Source organism: Puma concolor, chromosome B3, assembly GCF_028749965.1.
Source record: "Puma concolor isolate L17-30 chromosome B3, mPumCon1.1.hap2, whole genome shotgun sequence".
NCBI lineage: Eukaryota > Metazoa > Chordata > Mammalia > Carnivora > Felidae > Puma > Puma concolor.
The window spans coordinates 33,448,758-33,469,329 of NC_141672.1; the positions used below are offsets into that span (position 1 = coordinate 33,448,758).

General features: G+C 51.8%; 1 protein-coding gene and 1 pseudogene across 3 annotated transcripts in view; one reads left to right on the forward strand and one right to left on the reverse strand.

The window, feature by feature from the left end:
- The window catches only part of GALNT16 (polypeptide N-acetylgalactosaminyltransferase 16), a 94,354-nt gene extending 89,998 nt beyond the window's left edge, over positions 1–4,356 (reverse strand). Inside the window, exon 1 of one of the 2 annotated variants that reach the window (XM_086709445.1) lies at positions 3,848–4,349. In XM_086709445.1, coding sequence (XP_086565571.1) covers positions 3,848–4,024 — 177 coding nt within the window. In that variant the 5' untranslated portion in view covers positions 4,025–4,349. Of the gene's footprint in view, positions 1–3,847 lie in introns of both variants that reach the window. The other variant, XM_086709446.1, reaches the window with a different exon arrangement.
- LOC147579864 (GTP cyclohydrolase 1 feedback regulatory protein pseudogene) lies at positions 4,115–16,373 on the forward strand (annotated as a pseudogene). The gene is made up of 4 exons (XR_015252242.1): positions 4,115–5,958; positions 7,055–7,272; positions 7,504–7,573; positions 12,322–16,373. The product of XR_015252242.1 is annotated as a GTP cyclohydrolase 1 feedback regulatory protein pseudogene (transcript).
- The last annotated feature ends 4,199 nt before the right edge of the window (positions 16,374–20,572 follow it).

Below are 20,572 nucleotides of genomic sequence, written 5' to 3' on the forward strand. Positions count from 1 at the left end.
AGCAGGGATCCCTGCGAGGCCTCAGGGTTACCGCAGGATCTCCTCGGGACAGGGGCATGTCCGTCCACAAGCAAGAAACCTCACAACACGCATCAGGAAAATTCCCTTAAAGCCATTCATCTGCTTCTAGAATGAGGCTCTCATCAGCTTATCCAAGGATCAACAAACCTTACGAATCATTTAACCCCAATTTAACATAAAATAATCAAGGTCCAGAGGTAGAAGGACTTTGTCCACGGTTATCAGCAGTATTCCAAGTGTAGGGTGAGAAACTCCAGTTTAAGAAAACTCTTGCCTAAAACTTCCAGGGTTCCAAACAGGACATGTCGCAAATGAGTACCCCTACCCTGAAAATATTCATAACGGACAGCCTTTAAAAAATATGTCTGTAAAGTGACATTCCGTGTAACACCTTAGCATCCTACCCAGGCTTCTTGGAGAACTGGCATATGGAACACCTAGGTGCCAAGTCAATCACAACCATTCTTCCTGACCGTGAGGTCTGAAGACTGAAGGCCAGCCGTGTCTGCTCCACCGCCTGCTTTTTAGCTGCCGCCCAATGCTAGCCTGCATCAATGCAGATTCGAGTGGATTTCCTCAAATCCACTGCCTTGCCCATAAAACACAGCATGAAGAAATCACAAACCCAGCCACATCGCAAGCAGCCACTGAGGGATGGAGTCAGTATCTCCCTATAGTTTTACACATTCCATTACCAATTTTTCACATCACAATTTGTGACACATGGGCTGACAGCAGGACAGAATATTAAAAATCAGGACCTCCTGGAGAAATCCGGGCCATACGGTTGCCATGCCGACACCCCACAATGCCAAACAGCGCCTCCAAGGTCCAGAAACAACTTGGCTGTCTTCGAATAGCCCAAGCGTTGTAAAGACAGAACTACCCCCTGGCCCAGGCTGTTATGCAGACCCTCCCTTTCCCAGCTCTGATCTCTGTTCCCCAGGGGAGTGATGATGACGTTTGTCTGAATTTTCTCAGCCTCTGTCGGCAGGGCTGACCACATCATCCGCTAAGAATTTGAAAATCCACATGCAGCGTCCTGGCCCAAGTACACAGAGACATGTTTTGGAATGGCAGGAAGACCTGTGAGAGGTTCACCACAGTGTTCGGTGGGGGGTGGGGGGGGGGGAGTAATCCTCAGCTGCACCTGCCCCTTTCAGGCTGGACATAGGGTTCATAGACGAACACGCATTCCCCCATCTCCTTAGGTATAGTCAGATTGGAGCTCGGGACAAAATATTGGCGGGGTGGGGGGGTGTGAGGCTTGGCTGCTCCCAGAGATGGGCAGAAATCCTACTTGATTTGCCCAACAAGTACTTAAATCTTGCTGTGTGCATCGATGCCGGGATGTAAGAAGCTTCCAGCATAGTCCCTGCATGATGGCATATATGACTAAGAACCCCCCTGGAGTGAAACAGCTCGGAAGGTAGGAAGAAAATGCAAGGCTGTGTCCAGGGAGGTGTGTGACTGGGGACCAAGGCCTACGAAACGGACACCCAGGGCTAAAATGTAAGAACAGAGAGGTAGCTGGCCATGCCTGTAGGTGGCCAGAGAACTGTCTGTGGCTCACTCCCGGGAAACCCCCATTCTCCCTCTCTTCTTGCACCCCTACTCCCTGGATCCCTGGGATCTACCTGATAACACTTCACACTTGAAACTTAGCTTCCAGTTCACTGCCCTTTCCTAATCTGCAGCAAAACAAACCCCAAGAGAACAAGGAGAGGGCCAGAGGGGATATTCACCGGAGTCCCCCATGACCTCCAATTTCCACCCCTCAAAACAAGTGCCATGTGCCCCCAGCAGAGCCCAGCACACCATTCCAGGGCTCTCAGTCTGAGCGGCCTTCCCGGCTGATCTCAGAAGGCAAGGAGGAGTGGGGAGAGGTCCAAGAGCAAGGTCAGGATTCTGAAGCGGAGACAAAGGTGAGAAGACCCAGCCTCAGGCTCTGCTCCAGCAGCAGTTTCTTCCCTTCGGTTCCCCCTCCTCTCCCTTCTCCCCTCCTCCTCCCCCTGCCAAGTCAGACCCTCCCCCTCCAGCTCAGACCCTCCTCCCAACACATCACCATAGCGAAGGACAGAACATCTGGCCAGCCTGCTTCTCCCCTGGTGCTCCAAGCCCACCTACCCTGAGACCAGGGCTGGCCCTCTCCGGGTGTGAGAACGGGGCAGCTTACGTGGGTCAGTGCTGTGCAAGCTCCCTGCAGGTCTGGGGCCACTACCGATTTGGTCACTTCCCACTCCAGCCTGTCAGTCTGCCCAGATCCCAACACTCTGGGGTCTTTACACTGGAGGCTTTATCCTCATCAGCCTTTCGGCCCAAACATCCTCAAGTCCTTCGGAAACAGTTCTTAGTGACAGGGACCCTCAGCCTAGAAGGGAACCCTCCACCTAATCAGACTCACCCCCAGAGAGTTCAAGCCGACAGGGATCTGGGAATTGAGGGCGGGGGCCGGAAAACCCATAAACCCCAAGGTCTCCTCAGGCAAAGCTGGGAAATATGGTTCCTTTGCAGGAGATTTTTACTTCTTCCCGGGTGGGTAACAAGACACGGCAACTGGGGCAGGATGGGAATATGAGAACACTTCCACACTAACACCCGCCTCCACCATATTCCTGGGGCTCAGCTGCCTTTGCACAAATATCCCAGATTCTAGTCCACGCAAGCCTTCGCCCTCCTGAACCTGCACCTCCCGGAGGAGTTCCACACCCCTCCCTCCCCAGGCCCAGATATTTCCCATCAGAAAGGCCACCCACCCTCAGCCCCGCACTTTGCTCTCCCTCCCCCCGCTCCTCTTCTGGCCAGGCTGCCCCAGCCCAGCCGCTCGTCCCGGGGGTCGTCCAAGTCTCTCGCCCGCCACCGGCCCGGTCGGAAGAACGCGGCCCGCCCGACGGAGCCTCTCCGCGGGTCCCAGAGCCTCCCGCCTCAACAGGTGCCCCTGCCACACCGAGCTGTCACCCGGGGCCCGGGCGGAGGCGGCGACAGGCACGCCCCCTGCAGGGCGGCGGGGGCTCCGCACGCCTTAGCCTAAGTCCCCCGAGCGCCTAGGGCCCCGGCAGCGCCGCGGAGGCCACCGCCGTGCTCCGCCACCTTTGTTTCCCTGCTCGCTCTGATGTCGCGGGGCTGACCTAGAGAGAGGGACTCTCCCAGACCTAGAGCACACGCTGCCAGCAAACGCATCGTGATGGACCCTCGTGTTGGGGTGAGGGGCGCGTACAGAGACCTTTCCCGGACCCTGAGAACGCCGCGGGTGTTAGTGGGGAGTCTTCCGTGCCAAAGAAGCAAGTTTCAAGTTGATCCGTTGTTGAAATGAGGGCGCAAAGCCCCCTGCGCCCCTAGACACCCTGCCTTACCCAGCGCCCCCACCCCACGTCCTTTGCCCCCAGGAGACTGGAGAGGGGGTGCGCACGGCCACCTACGCGCTCAGCCACACGAGGTTCCCGCTGCCGGCTCTCTGCGCTCACGGTCCAGCCGCCTTTCCGGGGCCGGCGAGGTGCGGACAGTCCCCGACCCCTGGCCCCCGGCTCCGGCGGCGCAGTGCCGAGAGAGCCACGTTCCCAGTCGCGCGCGCACACCGGGCCCACCAAACTTGCAGCACTTTCTCCCAGCCCCCACCCGCTGTCACCCTCCCTCCATCCGTGCGCCCTGGCCCCGCTGGCCCGACAGAGGTTGCCATAACAACGGGCAGGAATGCTCCAACAGATACAAAGCCGGCAGGGCGCGGCGGGCACGCCGCCCCCGGCCCCGCGCCCTCTGCAGCCGCGCGGGGCTAAGGACGCGCGCCGCGGCTCCCCGGCCGGTCGCCCGGCGCGCAGGGCGTACTCACAATGAGCGGGATGGTGCGGTCCTCGCGGAGCTGCTCTGGCCTCCCGCCGGCCCTCTGAGCGCCCCGGCCGCCGGAGGATGCTGCGTGGGCTCGGTTGTCCTGCCATAAGTAGTAGAAAGTGCCCAGGATCCAGGCTACGGTCAGGATGGCGATGGCATTGGCGCGGATCTTCCTCATGGTGGGCGGGCGGGCGCCCCGAGTGGGGGGCCCGGCCGGCTTGCTCTCGGGGCCGGGGTGAGGGCGCTCGCAGCCCCAGCTGTTTGTTTTCGCTCGCGCCTGGCTGCTCAGTCCTGCAGAGCAGAAAAGGGAGAGAGGTGGGGGGTGGGGGGTGATAGGGAGAGACAGGAGCGCGGAGCGATCCTCACGGTCCTAATGCCCTTCAGCCCCGAGCGCGCGCGTCCCCCGGGCGCCCATTCATTGGCGCGCAGAGCCCGCCCCGCGCTCCAGTCCCCTCCGGCTGCCCGGGCCGCGGCGCACCGGCAGGGGAGCGCGGCGGGTGCGAAGCGGCGCGAGAGCGAGGCCCGGCGAGCCAGACGCCCGCGGTGGAATGGCGACGGGCCAGAGACAGCCTCTGCTCCCACCGCTCAGCGCCCGAGCGCCCGGCGGCTGCCCCCGCGCGGCCCTGGTCGGTCCCGCCTACCTCCACCCACCCCCCGCCCGAGCGGCCCTGAGTCACCGGCTGGAGATGCGCGACCCCGGCCCGGGCCCGCGCCGCGAAGCTGCGGTTCTGGGCTGCACTCCGAACTGCGCTCTGGCGCGGGGCTTAAGGTGTGTTCGGCGGGGCCTTGGGAAGGGATGGCTGGGCGGGAGGAGAGTGGAGTTTGCACGGGAATCCTCCGCAGCCTGGGATTCCGAGCCGCGCGAGGGCCGGCCCCGAGGAGGGATTGGAAGCTGGTGCGCTTGACATTCGAGGAGAGCGAAGGGGACTCGACTCTGCTTCACAGCCAGCGAAAGAGGAATGGGGGTACAACCCCTCCACATCTTCCATTGGCCTGGGGCTCCCAGCTTTCATAAGGCTTCCCTCCAGACCCTTCCCCTGTCCCCTGGGCAACCGTGAGATATCATTACTATTTCACCAGGAAGAAAGGAGGCCAGAGAGGCTGGAAGATTGGCCAGAGGCCACGCGACTAATTAGTGGTCAGAGCCCAGTCTAGAAGCCGTCTCTCCGTTTGCACTTTCCACGAAGTGCAAACACCGTGGTGAGACAGGACACAGACATCACTGAGATTTTGCCCCAGGCCTGGAGGCATTGAGAATCCCGGGTGGAATGCTCTTGTCCAGAGCAGAAGGAAAGGTGGGCTAGGAGATCAGCACAGTGTCGGGCACAGAGCAGACTCGCAGTGAATAGATGTTGCCTAAACCAAGCAGGGATCACAGAGGAAGAAATATTGTATTCCAAGGGGGGTCTTAGAGAAGGCTTTTCATAGAAGTTGGATAAACTTTTGAATAAATTCTGAAGAGGGAGGGCAGGGGGAGGGCAGGGCGAGGTATTAGATTCATGAACAGCCAGAGCAAATGTCCAGAGGATGGCAGTCCTTGATGCGTTCAAGGCCAAGAGCTGCTTGGTATTGCTGGGGCCAGGATGCTGGAAAGGGCCTGGTGGGAGTCGACTTTGGGCAGGCTGGGCGCTTGAATGCCACGGTCAGAGTTAGCAGGGGGTTTAGTTCTTGCCGATGCTACTGGACGCTGGCTCCCACATAGGGTCCTGACCCACTTAAGGTCCTGGCCTCTAAATGAAGCTGCCTTAGGAAAGGGGAAGTCAGACAGCTCATGCCTTCCCGCAACCACCCCCCATCAGCACCACTCATTTTCCCGTTTCTCCAGTGTGCGGGACTGAACCCTGCATGTAATAGATGCTTAGTGCATTTCTGTTGGAATGAAGTAAAATGAAGAAAGAAAACCCTAATTAGTTTTTTGCTGCAGAAAGATCATCGTTGCAACTGCAGTGCCCGCCTCCTGACTCAGAAAACTAACCACGAGGACACATACACAAGTCCAAAAATGGCCCTACCAAGAATATGACCCTGGAAAGAGAATGTACAAAGAGAGTCCCACAAAGAGTAGCAGGGAGTCTAAGGCCCAAGCCAGGCAGCAGTCAGGGACAACAGGAGGTGGGTGTGAAGGGGCCACTGGCCCTGGAGCAGTGGGCCAGCCTTGCTGTCAGGTGTCTCGCCTGGGGAGTTTAATTAGGTTGCAGTAGGGGCCAGGATCCATTTCCACAGATAATACCATAGCATTATCCACTGCCAAGCCATAACCTGGTTTCCATGGGAGCCATGGGGTTGACCCGGTAGTCATGTCCTCTGTGGGAAGCCAAGGAAAGTTTGTTGCTTAAGGGTCAGGCCCACGGGCATCTCCAAACAACAAGAAAACATAAGGAAACTGCCCTTCTGGTGTCCCCACTTCCACACAGGCTCTCAGGTCAACCAGGTGGAAAGACTTGGGCAATGGCCCTCTGCTGCCATAGGCTGCCTCCCTCAGCCCAGCCTGGCCTGTGCATGTCTAGTTGCCTTTGGTCTTGAGAAAACCAGGTGAGAGGTTGTGGGATCCAAAGACATCGCACCAACCCCTAGTGAGAAGCTCCAAACTCACGCCTAGGCCTGGGGAATGAAGCTAGAACCCAGAATCAGGCGGATGGGGTTTCTGATGGCTCTAGAAGGAGGGCTGTATGAGGAGAGGGAGGCAAGGAGGATGCAGAATTTGGCAGGATTTCTACATGTCTCACCTCTTCCTCTCCAGGGGTCAGTGGTGAGGATGCTACACCTCTGAAGCAATTGTCACTTGTAGCTCTGTCCCAAAAAGAAGGCTGTTTCCCTGCCCCCCGCCCCCGCTCCACCCACCACCAGGAAAACCCCATAGAGACATCGCCTCTCTGGGTGATGTTAGACTTCAGAGCCAGCCCTTCCTTAGATGGACATAATAAACTTCCCACGGTGGTGGGGCGGGTGGGGTGGGGGATAGGGAGGCGGGTCACGACCATGCTCATTTGGCCAACAGAAATTTGACGTAGGCGGAGGCTAAGCGATGGGCCGGAAGCCACAGCACACTGGGAAGGGCCGGGAGCTAGCACCTGCCACCTCAGCTACAGCCCGTGGTCTTGCTTCCAGATCTGGATCCTAAATAGGTGCGGGCCGAGGCTCAGCCCTCCATGAGATGGATTTCAGTGTTCAGAGATAACAGTAAGCATTGTTTCCTCTCTGGTCCTAGGAATGGATTCCAACAGAACCCTAGAATCAAAGCAACACCTAAGAGACTTGGTGTTGCCCAACACGCACTGAACTTGGAAAACAAGAGTGATAATGATAGCTGCAGTTCACTGGGTACCCACCAGGTGCCGGCCCCTCACACACGTGATCTCTGGAGCACCCACAACCCGCATGCCGGGACTTGGTGACACTCTCGATTGCCAAAGGGCCATACAGCAGGTAAGAGGTGGGGCTGGGTTTGAGTCCATTCTCCATGCTACTGCCTGGGTCCCAGTACAGGGCTTCTGAGCACACTGGGGAGTCTGTAGGGTGGTCAGAAGTTCTGTACGCAGGGACCTTACTTCCCCGCTGGGGCCTCCATTTTCTCCTCTGGAAAAGGAGGCGTGCGGGGAGATGACCTCTGAGGTCCCTCTAACTGTGCCCTTTTTGGACTTCTGGTTCCTTGGACAGTTTCTCCCTTGTGGCATTACTCTCCGGCATGGTCCCCGTCTCTTTGAAAGCGGGCAAAGCCAGCACTCAGGTAAGCTGGGAAAGCCGTGTGCCCCTGGCGCTCCCAGAGGCCCCAGGGAACTCTGCCCGTGTACATTTGATGTCAGGGTGGATAACAGAGGGGGGAAAGGGAGTAGAGTTCAGGTGAGAGCCTAGCTCTGGAGTCGGACAACCTGCATTCAAATGCCGGTTCTGTCACATATTAGGAGAGTGGTTTGGGCAAACTCTTACCCCAGCCCCCACCCCCACCCCCACCCCAGGCCTTAGGCACTGCTGCTGGCTGCTGGGGCGAGGGGCTCGTGCAGGAGATTGCTCAGCAGGGCTACGAAGAACAGACCCCAGAGAGGCCGAACAACGATGACCCTCCTGCCCCACCAGCGCATGCCTGCCCACCTCTTCCGAGCCTGTGCTGAGCGGCCTGGAGAGGCCGCGTGCAGGGCCCCAGCTGCGTCCATTCTCGCCAGCATACCCAGTATCCTTGAGAGTCAGTGGGCTTAGAAGCCTCTTGCCCTGTCTGCAGCTGCAGCGGGGACTCAGACGGTGGGCGAGAGAGACTGGTTAGACCCCCGTGTCTGCTCTAAGCAGGAAAGGAGGCAGAGACAGGGGACAGAACGTGTGTGACCACGCAACAGGCACGGTGCCGAAGCCTGATCACAGAAAACTCACAATGACCCCACAAGGAAGGCAGGACCCTCTTTGGGCCGGTGCCTTCGGAGGTCACCCAGCGATCAGTGGCACATGTGCTGCCCACTGCCAGCTGGCCACACTCAAGGCACCGCTGTACCTGAGGGAATGTTATTTCTAAGTCTCCATAAACCATCAAGGAGAGGACCTGGCTGTTTGAGAGGAACTCCATCATCATTCTCCTGTTTGGCTTTTCACTGTGTTTTCTGCCCCTGGACCATAAGCTGCATGAGGGCAGGAGTCCTCGTCCTGTTCACCATGGTCTCCCCAGTCCTTAGAACAGCGCTTGGCACGTAGCCGCACGTACACGCTCATTAAGTACGGGTTGATGGGAGGGAGGGACGTAGTAGCTGAATGCAGCCTGCAGTTCTCTCTTGAGTCCGGCACCTGAGAGACGATGCAGGACTAGAGCCCAGAGAAAGGAAGCGACTTGGCTGGGGTCAGTGCGGGCCAGCGGAGTGAGTAACCTGGGCTGCCCAACAGGGCTTCCTCGGGAGTGCTGCCCCACCCTGCAATCACGGTGACGGGGGCCGAACGCTGCTGCGCCGGGATGGAGGGGTGAGAGGTCCTCTGTGGTTCCATCAGAAGCTGGGAGGAGTGACCCTGGTTCTGGGGGTTAACTGCAGGAACTCCGAATATTATTACTGATCATGGAATGAGCCAGCTGTTGCATTTGGGAATAATAAGATTGCAGAGGCTGAGGGCTAATTAGAAATGTGTCAGATGCTTTTTCTTAACAGCAAGGAATTTCTACAAAGGAGAGATGCATAAGTAAAGCCAGTTGGTCAGCAGAATCGGTCCCGGAGGCAGAGCCCTTTCCAAGGCTTCCCTGACCTTCCCCATCTCTTATCACGTTCTCCTTCAGTCCTTCTCTCTCTGCGCGGCTTCTAGGGAGATGAGTGGCAAAGGTCCTCAGAGCAGAACAGATGGCCCCAAATGCCAGGGCAGTCCTTGTCACATGCCCGTCTCTCACCCTTGAATGGGAATTCCTCTGAGCAGGGCCTGGCAGCCTTCTTTTGTGTCACCAGTTTCTAGCACAGTATTTGGGCATCACGGCAGCACTCCCTGAATATCTGTGCAGTGAGCGAAGGAGTGAATAAATACCTAGGGTGGCCGGCTGCTGCTACTCCCTCTTCTGTTGCACGAAAATGCAATAAGCCCGCTCCACGGTAAAGCCTGTTTACCCATTGCGGGGGGCGCGGGGGTGTTCCCAGTCCCTTCCTTTCCTGCTTGAGGGCTCACCATGCCAGGCAATTCTACGTTCCAGGGATACAAAAATGAACAAAAGCTGATCACAGCTTCCAAGGAGCCCAGTAACTGACCATGGGGAGATACACATAGATCGTCACAAGACGATATAATGGAACTCTATAGAAGCACAAAGGGGGGTTTCTTCAAGTAAGAAGTCATCTGAGAGCTGTGTTCAAGGACAAGCAGGTAGGCAAGAGGTGGAAGAGCATTCTGGGAAGAGGAAGAGGCAAACAAAGGGCGCTAAGATGTGCAAGTGAATGGCAGCACAGGAAACAGTGAGGGGGTTGGGTGTACGGGGGAGGGGGTGGTGATGGCAATGAGGTTAGAGGGGTAGGCGTTGACCAGTTAACAGACGTCTTCCAGGTCTTTATAGGAAATTTGAACTTACTCTGGTAAGCTGTGGGAAACCATCCAAGATTCTAAAACAGGGAGTGACATGATCAGGTATACATTTTAGTGAGGAGGCTGGAGACTAGTGGCACCGGATCACAATGATACTGCAATAGTCCAAGCAAGCAGTGCTGTGGGCCTGGACTAGGGCAGAAACCCTGGAGGAGAGACTCAAAGGATTTGGAGATCAGCTAGAAGTGGGGATAGAGAAAGAAATTAAGAACAGCATGTACATTTCTAGTGTAGGAGCCAAGTGCTTTGGTGTAAGGTAACCAACCATTAACTGAAATGGGCAGTGTGGGAGGAGCAGATTTGGGAGGTATGTTCAACTGAACTTGATTTCTCTGTGGTCTGTCCAGAAAGGCAGCCGTAAATCCAGGTCTGGTGCTTAGGAAGAAGAGTGAAAGAAGCTGGTCACGTAGAGAGGAGAAAACCAGAAACACAACTGGGGCATTGCTGGGTGGCTGCCCATGTGCCCGGCACCTAGGCATAGGAGAGGACCATGTGCGTGAGATTAGGACTTCTGGATCCCTCGGGTGAAAATGATGCCACGGAGAACTGACAGTTTTTTCTGCTTCCGTTGGATGCCCTGTTTCAAGACCCCGGGCCCAAGCTCTTGGGAATGCTCATTTCTTTTTCAAGAACCCCATCACCTGGTGGATATTAGGATGGACCCCCAGACTTAGGGCTGGAGCAAAATTTGGCTCAGAGATTACGCAGTAAGACCAGAGAGAATTTGAAGTGAAAAAGCCCTGCTCCTGCAGCTTCTTTAGTCTAATTGTGCCTGCTGTTGATACCTCCATTTTCCCTGGGAAACTGGGGGTGGGGGGGGAGTGGGGGGTGGAAATTAAGGGAATGTTCCTGGGATTGGTACATATTTTGAAGCTCTCAGCAAGGCTGAAAATATCCATCGATATATTTTGAAGTGTAATTTCCACTCCCTTACCAGCCAAAATAATTGAACAGGAAGAAAAAGCTGTTAATGCAGGAGGCGTGTAACATCAGATCCACATTGCCTGGAAATTTACCATTTCAAAGCAATTGAGGGTTTTTACTGCCAGTGTTTACAGTCATACATGTCCCCTCTCTCTGAAGCCATCAAAAGGCCCATCAATCTGGCTTGGACACTGAAATCGTTCACAATGTCTGGAGCGAATGTCAAAGCAGAGAGTATTTTTAAAAATTATGCTGCCCTTTTGTCAGCATATACATCTTGGGGCGTCTCTTCCTGGGAGGCGGGGTAAACAGTAGGACTGTCTGTGCTCATGGATCCAGTGGTGCCAGAGCGCCATAGTGGCATGGCCAGGCACACCTCCACACGCCCCTTGGCGTCTCTGACCTAGGGTCCGTGCACGGGCTGTCCTCTTATTTGACTCTGGGTGGGCAGGCCTCCCTCTTGCCCAACAAAAAGTGCCTGCCTCTGCCTCTGCCTCCAGCTCGATGACACAAGGTCTGAGGGATGCAGGTTCCTCAGTAGAGGAGCCAGCTGCCCCTCACAGCCTCTGCCCAGCTCAGCGGGACAGACAACAGACAGTAGACTTTGCAGACTTTTGTTTTCTGTCTGCTGCCAATGCCTGTGTGTGTGTGTGTGTGTGTGTGTGTGTGTACACGTGCATGCACATATGCGTGCTATTTTTCAGTGTGAAATTTGACTTTGGGGTTTTCCCGGAAATGACTGATTTCTTTCCCTATATTTGTGTCCAATACAGGAAATTGCTAAATCCGTGCCCCACCATTTGTCTTTCATTTCAGAATCCGTATCTTTCCAGAGGCCACTACCTAAAAAGTGCCATTAGCTCACTTGGTGACCCTGGAGAAGTCACTTTCTGGGCCTCTTCTCATGTTTGAAGTGAGGCTTTGGTACAAAGGGTCTTGGAAGGTCCTTTCTAGTGCTAGCATTTTAAGACTCTATTATTATTTTTTAATGTGTATGTACTTTTGAGAGAGACAGAGCATGAGTGGGGGAGGGGTAGAGAGAAAGGGAGACAGAGAATCTGAAGCAGGCTCCAGGCTCTGAGCGAGACCATGACCTGAGCCGATGTCAGATGCTTACCCGACTGAGCTACCCAGGCGCCCCAGTTATTTGAATATTTTAAACCATTCCTGCCCCAGCAAGAATTATTGGCCATAAACCGAGATACAATTTTCTTTATTATCGTTTAGTCCCTCCACACACATTACATACATATACATCCAGTTTCAAATGTTCCATTGGATCAAAAATCTAAAAACTACTAGATTAACAGCAGACCTAAAAAGGAGAAGTTAGAAGAATGTGCAAGAAATTGGAACATCCAGGATGCCCGAAGAGGGAACTTCAGAACAGAAGTGGGAGACTTTTCATCACACGTTCTTTTGTATCTTTTGCATTTTTTGCCACATGCATTTATTACCTCTTCAGTTTTAACATTTTTTTTAAAGCAAGAGTCTTCCTTTCTCTTTCTTCTACCACAGGCCTCTTTGCAGCTTAGTTCCTGGGCGTAGAGGAGACCATGACGGACCGGCGTCATGCCCTGGAAGAGCCACCCCTCAGCCCAGGCCCTGCCCAACACCAAGTCCCAGCCCTCCAGCTGGGTTGGCCGACAGCCCTGCCCCCCCCACCCCCCGGCTGCCCCATGCGCGTGGAAGGGTTCTGTGGGTGCGCACCACAGCTGGCTGCCCTTGCTGCCGCCACTCTGGCTGGGCTGTCCGGCTGGTATAGGGACTCCATTCAAGGGGTTCCAGTAAGGGGCTGGCTCTCATGGCTCCAGCAGCCTGATGCGCAAAGGGGCCCAAGAGTCCAGTAAATGGGGAAGTGCAAGAATCCAGCTTTAAATTCTCCAGCTCTTGCCATTCCCTTTCAAAGACAGACTGCTTTTTGTTTTGTTTTCTGCCAATATAACATGAGGGCAGGAACATGAAAGGAAAAAGAACAAAAGGACCAGAGATGCACGGGGAGAAGGGTCTTTAAGGCTCCCCTTTCTCCTGGCCCCACCCTCATGCTGCTGGCCTCTGCTTGGCAGAGCTGGCCTCTCTCACTGGTCTCGCTCCCCTGGTTTTCTCCCCTAGTGTAGCTCCTGCTCAGCTTTCCCTTGTGACGTCTAGCTACCACCTGGCCTTCTTCTTCTATCTCCTGTTCTTATCACCTTCGATGGGTGCAGGCCGTCACTCCTGTGTCCCCTACCTCCCCTCTTCTGACTTACCTATTTCACTGCCACGCTGCCCAGCAACGGCCACCATCTTTGAGGTCCACTACCCAGACTGGCGGTGTCACCTGCCCCGTAACTGGGATTGCTCAAGGTAGGCTCCTCCACCGTCCATTCAAAATCCCTGCACCCAACTTCTCTCCGGGGTCAACGAAGCCCTGGTGAGGGCAGGCTGTCAGCCAGCAGGCCACGGGAAGGTGCAGGCAAGGGGACAATGGAGAAGCCATGGCAGAGTCAGACAAGAGCAGCAGATGGAGACGTGCACTTGACAGAGTGGACACAAGAGATGAAAAGATACAGAGTATGAGGAAAAACAGCTTCAGGGAAGGAAAAAGCAGAGAGCGAAAACCAATAAAAGTGTAATGAATACCAAAACCAGACAGGCCTGAAAAGAAACCACCAGGAGAACTGTGAGAAGAATCAGGTCAGAGAGGAGCAGGAGGGCTGGGAGGGGGCAGTATGTGAGGGGCAGGAGGCAGGAGGAATGGTGCAACAGAAATCTCTCGGGAAGGCTCGTTCACCTCCCAAGCTGTTGGGCTTATTGGCTGCAGCGAGCAGAATCTATTTAAGACACAGCAGGCATTTTGCCTTGGTCTGTTTCCCTGTCCAGGAAAGGCTGGAGCCAAAGGCTCTGGGAACCATTCCGGCATTAGGACCCTGCATGACGACAGAGCTGAGACCATGAGATCCTTGCCCCCTCTGGGAATCAGCCCCCTCTCCCCTGACACAAGCTGCCAGGCCCCCTAAATGCACAGCATATTGATCCATGTCCCAAAGGCTGCTTGTGTGCTCCGCTTCCACTGGGAAAGTCTCAATGACTTCCTTCGTTCTGTCTTCAAGCTTGTCAGAAAGCAGATGCGCCTCAACTGTGACAGCTGCTCTAAAGGGCTGCTCCCAGGGAGCTCCCTGACCAGTGGGAACAGTCGCAACAGGGACTGAAGAGGCCTTGGGTGATTGGATAGCAGCAAGACAAAGAAGAGAGCACCAAAGGATGTCAAAGATAAAATGGCCCCAGGGAAACCATATGGGACTTGAATTGGAAAACACCAACAGCCTCGCTCCTTTCCCTGGACTGTGTATCTTTGGGAAGCTCTAATCCGGGGAAGACCTGACTTCTTATCCACCTGCCACAGAGGAATACAAAATAAGGCTGGGAGCTAAAACTGGCTAAGGAAAGCCATCCATCCATCAAGCTTTGGTTTCTCTCCAATTGAGAGGGTTGGGAACGAGCAGTCTTCCCTCCCTGGCTCTTGCGCCCGTAAATTGTGTAAAATACTGTTCCAGGCTGAATATAAGTTCTCTGCTCTGCATGACATTTATATTCTTGAAAAATTTAGTGTACAAATCAAGTCACATTTTGCCTGCCAGAGAAGCTGGCTTTTCAAAATAAATCTGAGGTCAATCCTATGTTTAAAGAGAAGAATGGCTTGTGAAGGTGAATAATTACCCCAGTTCATGTTTGTAACCTTAGAATTGTCAATGTCTGATTTGGGTGGCTGTGGGGTGGGGGTGACTGTCTAGAGATCCACCTATAGTCTGCTTGTAGGTTGTGATTAAACATTACTTTCAAACAAACAAAAAACACGTAGATAAACGTGTTGCAGGAGCCACTGCTAAAGAAATACAAATTAAAAAAAATTGATTATGGAAAATCTCAAATATGTATTTTAAAAGAAGCAAGCCTAATATTAAAAAACCCAGCTCCAACAATCATCAACTCATGGCCAATCCGGTGAGAAACTTGGACTTCTGAGCCAGATGGCAGATACAGAGAATGAACTTAACAGGACAGGACAAACAGGATTAGTCGTCCTGAAGCTGTAGGTCCAAGTTTCTGCATAAATGCCCTACATCAGAGCCTAGAGTATAAAGAGAAGGCAGAGAAACATATTCTTGGTTAACAACCAAAGAAGAGAGCTAGGACTTAAAAAAATACCCCCCCCCCCCCCTCCCGCTCCAGCCTCCACCCTCAGGCTGAACAGGTACAGTGGTTACCTTCACAGAGGGAAAGGATGATGGAGAGATTCCCTTTTCATTACACATTAAAAAAAAAAATGTTTTTTGTACTATGTGCACATATCACCTATTTTCAAAAGTAACTTGTAAAAAACAAGTATCGTGACGCTTTACAGTAACCACATCAAGTAGATGTGACAACAAACTGCCCAGACTCAGATGCCAAGTCTTTATCCCATTTTGACCTGGATTTGCTGTCTTACAGTAATTTGCTCAGGTAGATGAATGCACAACCTTCCAATCCCAGGCTGTACATCGTCAGAATAGATGTTCCATGTGATACAAGAAACCCCAGTCCTGAGAGCTGGAGTAACTGGACTTGGGGGAGGGGTTGGGTGGGGGCGACGGGAGTCACAGTCCGGGAGCCTCAGGGGCTGGCACCGGCACTGAGCCCAAAGCCCTGGGTGGGACCCTGGCCCAGACTTGCACCCCATGCCCCACCTGCTCATCAGCACCCCGATCCACATGGAGGTGGGCCCCACTATGGTGGGCAATGAGCACTGTGATCCAGAACCGATCTGGGGGCCTCAAAGAAAAGCATCTTGGGAAACAACTTTTGTGAGTACTTCATCAATGACCCTCCTCACACAGCCCTGGACAAGCTGGAATGCAAAGGCTCCCATGTGCTGAGCATGACAGAGGTGGGCCAGACACTGATGTGGTGTCTGCACACTAAGTGACTCACACTGAGGAGGAGATGGGGTTCTCCTTTTACGAGTGGTTTCCAATCCCGAGTCCCCCGTTCACTCATTGCCTGGCTCCTCTCTTCCCAACTCATCACTTTCCTTAGCCCAGCACCACTGAGCAGTGAACGGCCTTTTCTGAAACTTGCCTCAGCCAGCGGGAGAGGGCAGGGCCCTTGCCCTGGTGCTTCCAGCTGCCCCTCCAGCTTCAGGCCTGGCCAAGGGCCCTAGAGGAGATCATGTTCTGTGGGCAGGCTGAGGGGCCCACAAGAGCCAGGCTGTCCCTGGCCAGGAACAGGGAGTCCCCAAGCAACATGGCCCCAAGTCTGGGCAGGATGGTCCTGCTTAGCTAATTCAAGCCAGTAAAGGGCTGTGATGAGTGGTTGCTCAACAAAAGAAAAGGAGAAAGAAAGGAAGTTGGAAGGGAGGGGAAGAGAAAGAAGGGAATGGAAGGGATGGGACAGGGAGGGGAGGGAATAGAGGGGAGGCGAAGGGAAGGGAGGGGAGGGTTACATGGGTGCATACAATTTGTCATAATTCACGAGCTCTACTCCTAAGATTTGTATTTTATTGTATGTTCATCATGCTGCACTTCAATAAAGTATTATTAACAACAACAAAACCCCGTAGCCCTTGTGAACAAATGAGTCAAAGAATCACCATTTGGGGGTTTATTGGGTTGGTGGTTCAGAGAAAACTGTTGTTTTGAGAAGACAACATGATGTAGACCTTTTGTAAAAACTCATTCTTTGGAAACCATCACTACAGCATGTGCTTTTGGTTAAGCATTCCAGGGTTGAAACGCAACTCTATGCTAAAATGCCGAGAGGATGAGGCACAATCTTGGCCAAGGTCAAGCTCTGCTGATGGTTTGAGAGGGAGACGGCAGCCAACTGCTCTGCACTTGTATAACATTTAAAAAAGAAAAACGAACCCCAAGCCATCTCCTGCTCCTTTTCCAAGCCAACATTAGTCCTGCTCATTGTATCCAAGCACTCAGAGGAAGCTGTATGTGGCTACAGCTCAGGCCAACCGAACCCTAGGGCCAGACATACATACTTTGGTTAAAAAAAAGACTAAGAACTCTTAAATACAGAGAACAAACCGAGGGTTGCTGGAGGGGTGTTGGGTGGGGGTGGGCTGGGCAAGGGGCATTGAGGAGGGCACTTGTTGGGATGAGCACTGGGTGTTATATGTAGGTGATGAGACACTGGATTCTACTCCCGAAACCATTATTGCACTATATGCTAACTAACTTGGATGTAAATTTAAAAAATAAGTAAATAAAATATTGAAAGAAATAAAATAAAATAAAATAACATAAAATAACATAAAATAAAAGCAAACAAATGAAGCTGGCAGACTGGGACTCTAGTTGGCTCTGTGGGATATAACAAAAGATGTCAGAATTTTAGATAAAGTTAGGGCTCATCAGGGCAGAGAAATATACTTTTGCCTCCCATCTGGTTGCTTTTTCCAGAACTACAACAGCAAAATAACCCTAATTTGGTAGAAACATGGGGGTTCATGTCTATTATCTGGGTGATTATTGTAAAAAGAGCAAGTCTAGCATATTTGGTCCAAATCTGTGCTACACAAAGAAAAGCCAATATATCAACACCCTCTTTGGGACTGAAACTAAGCACTAAGGATGAACTGGGAAATATATTTTCTGCCAGGTCATAGGGAACGTATATATATAGAGAGAAATGTCTTCCAGAAGCTTATTAAATATAAACTTCACATTTTGCAGATGTCTGTCTTGCTGATGGCCAGGCAGAGGTAAGAGGGACAAAGTCCAAGGCAAGTCAGGGTTATACAAGATTCAGGCCCCAGAAACTTTGCAGTCTCCCCGTGAGTTGATCATGTCTTAGGACGTACAGAAGGATAACAATGTGTTAACATTTTGGATCCCTCAAATTTTCTTAGGCAGTCATGACAACATAAAAAAAGAGAGAATATTTTTAACTTATTGGTTTAATGTTTGCCTTTTAAAGTACTTAATTCTATTCAATCCTCTACAGTATAGCCTTAATTTCTTCTATCCTTAAAATGAGAAGCACTCACTCCTTTTTTCTCACTATCTTTCCATCTACGATACCTGATGAAGTTGCCTCGTTTCCATTCTGTGCTTATCTCTTATTAAACTTTACAGCACTAGCAATGCAACTGAAGATAAAGTTTCTCTTCTTTCTTTATTGTTAAATAGTGAACTAAGTAGAAATGTGAGTTCCCTAAGGCTGCACACAGCACATCTCTGGTGAGAAACGTATTTCAGCTCCAGGGGGGAGCACCAGATGGAGGAAGCGGGCTTCTCTCTAGTCAGTGAGGCCAGGAGGACACGGCGTAGCATCCTGCTTTCCTCATCCCGCCCCCCCGCCCCTTCCATGCACAGTCTCCATTTCCAGAGCTAGGGGCAAGATGAGGGTGTGCAACAAAGGAGAAGGTACACAGCTCCCAAGGGAAAGTACCACATAAGAAACGGGGGATGTGTTACAGGATGCTACAGTGAGGAGGGCCCTTACAGCACATGTAATTTCAATTTCTAACTTTATTGGCAAAGAAAGGAGTCCAGAAAAGTTCAGCGATTAGTCCAAAGATACATGGCTAATGGCCAGAACCCAACCCCAGGTCACCAGCCCACTCTTCTGATCCTGCCAACGCACGACAGAACTGAGTACAGGGAAAAGCAAAAGAGAAAGTTAAGTCCATGGGATACACCCCCATCAACCCACTAACCAAATAAACATACTTCTTTTAAATCTGGCCATGTCTTAATCTCCCATTTCTTTTCAGCTGTTAGCTTACTAAACTCAAATGTCTGGTTCTTATCCAGGACTTAATGGATACTCTGGTGGCCTGAATAGTCAGAATCACAACTCTGCCCCAGCATGTTGAAGCCTGAAAAGGAAGATCTTTGGGAAGCTAGAATAGAATATAACTAGCCTCTCTAACTCAGGAATATTCTGGACCACACATCATGCTTATAATAATGCTGACTTCAAACTCAGCAACTTTTGGAGCTTATGCAGGCAGAAAGGCAACAGACTAACCATTTCGCAAGAGGAAAATGGAAGAACGAGTAATGAATAAGGAAGTCAGAAGGAAGGCAAATGGTCTGAGTTCAGTCTGGAGGGTAGGAGATTAACTACTTCCATTCAGAGCAGAGAATGACCTTTTAAGGCAGCGTGCACTACATTAGAAGAGGATACAACCCAGGATAGGTGAACTAGGTCCTCTGACATTTCCTATTCCGATGCAAAGGAAGTCAGTTCTTGACTATCCCCCAAATGATTACTCACTTGGTCCAGTAACCCACCGTATCTAGGGTCCTCCAACAACAGTGGGCCACAGACAGAGCCAGTTAGATGGAAATAACAGTCTAATGTGCTTCTCACCCTCCCAAATAACATCCTGGCATTAAAGCAAGGGCCTTGGTGCCTCAAGCAAAGGGGGTGACTAACACATCTCCTAGCAGGCTGGCAGGATAGGTAATTTGAACAAGTAAGCTATCCGGCTGTATATAAGCCCTGCTCCATCACCTGATGTGAAACTGCTGCAGGACTGGGGACAAGCAGAAGGTATGAGGCTCCAGCACGAGGAGACAACTTGGTGAATACATACAGTGTATCACAGAATTCCAAAGCAAAAGTATTCAGGGGACTATGCATTATGTGTATGTTATTTGGACCAAGAGTTCAATCATAACAAGGTCATTCTTACATCCTCTTTCAGTTTATTTCATCCAAGAAAGACTGATTCTCACTGTATTCCCAAAGGATTAGGTACTCTAAAAATGGCCACTACTCAACAGAAAAGACAAAAGATCAGAAAGAAGGATCCTTTTAAAATATGTAATAATCAGTAAACTAGCAGACTGAGAAACTATCTTCTTTAAAAGTAAAGAGTGATACCTCTCATGAGGATGAGACATAATGAAGGGAAAAAAAAAAGAGGAAAGGATAAATGAATGAATGAAAAACTCAGAGAGGTAAAGTAAACCAAGAACTTGAATTACAGTCAGATGTTAGGGCTCCAAATGAACAGGTAGTAAAGAATGCTGAACAAAAGCTCTTTCTGCCTGCGGGTTCCTAAGAGTCTAAAATGAGGGATTAAAACGGCTTTATTTCAACAGAACACATTTTGTCATTGGATCTCTATCCGTGATGTGGATAGAATAAGTAACTTACGGCTGCACGCTTAAAAAGCAACAAATCCCTAAGTATTGGACCTTGTTCACTTTAGGAGAGCAAATCTCTGATTGCTTGTGTTTCACACACACAAAAAAAGAACTGTAACTTTTATTTTACCTTTTTTATTTTAAAACAAATAGCGTTTCCAAAAAATATTGACTGTAAGGGGAAATGAGTCAGTAAAGGACGGGAGACAAAGGGGAAGCAGAGAAAAGACTCTGAGCCTAGAAATACAACCATCACGGCACACTCACAGAGGCCCCTGCCATGACCCTGTCCTCTCACTACTGCTCTCATGGAAGCACAGCAAGTGCCCTGGGACACGAGCTAGAGGGTCAGAGAGAAGCAGTCCCTTGATATATACTCCTAAAAAGTGGTATCGATTGATCCTCACTCCAGCCATGTGAGCCCTTGCCTCCCCATCCAATTTCTAGGATTCCATCCTAAGGAAAGTATCAAAGGTATGGTCAAAGGTTTATCCAAAAGACAGCTCATCCCAGTATCTCTGCCATTAACAAAGGATCTCAAACAACCATAATTTTCAACAGTGAGGGAATGGACAACTAAAGTAAGGTAGAGCCACCAGGAATCTTTCACAGGAAATTAATTTCTTGTGATGCCATGTTAA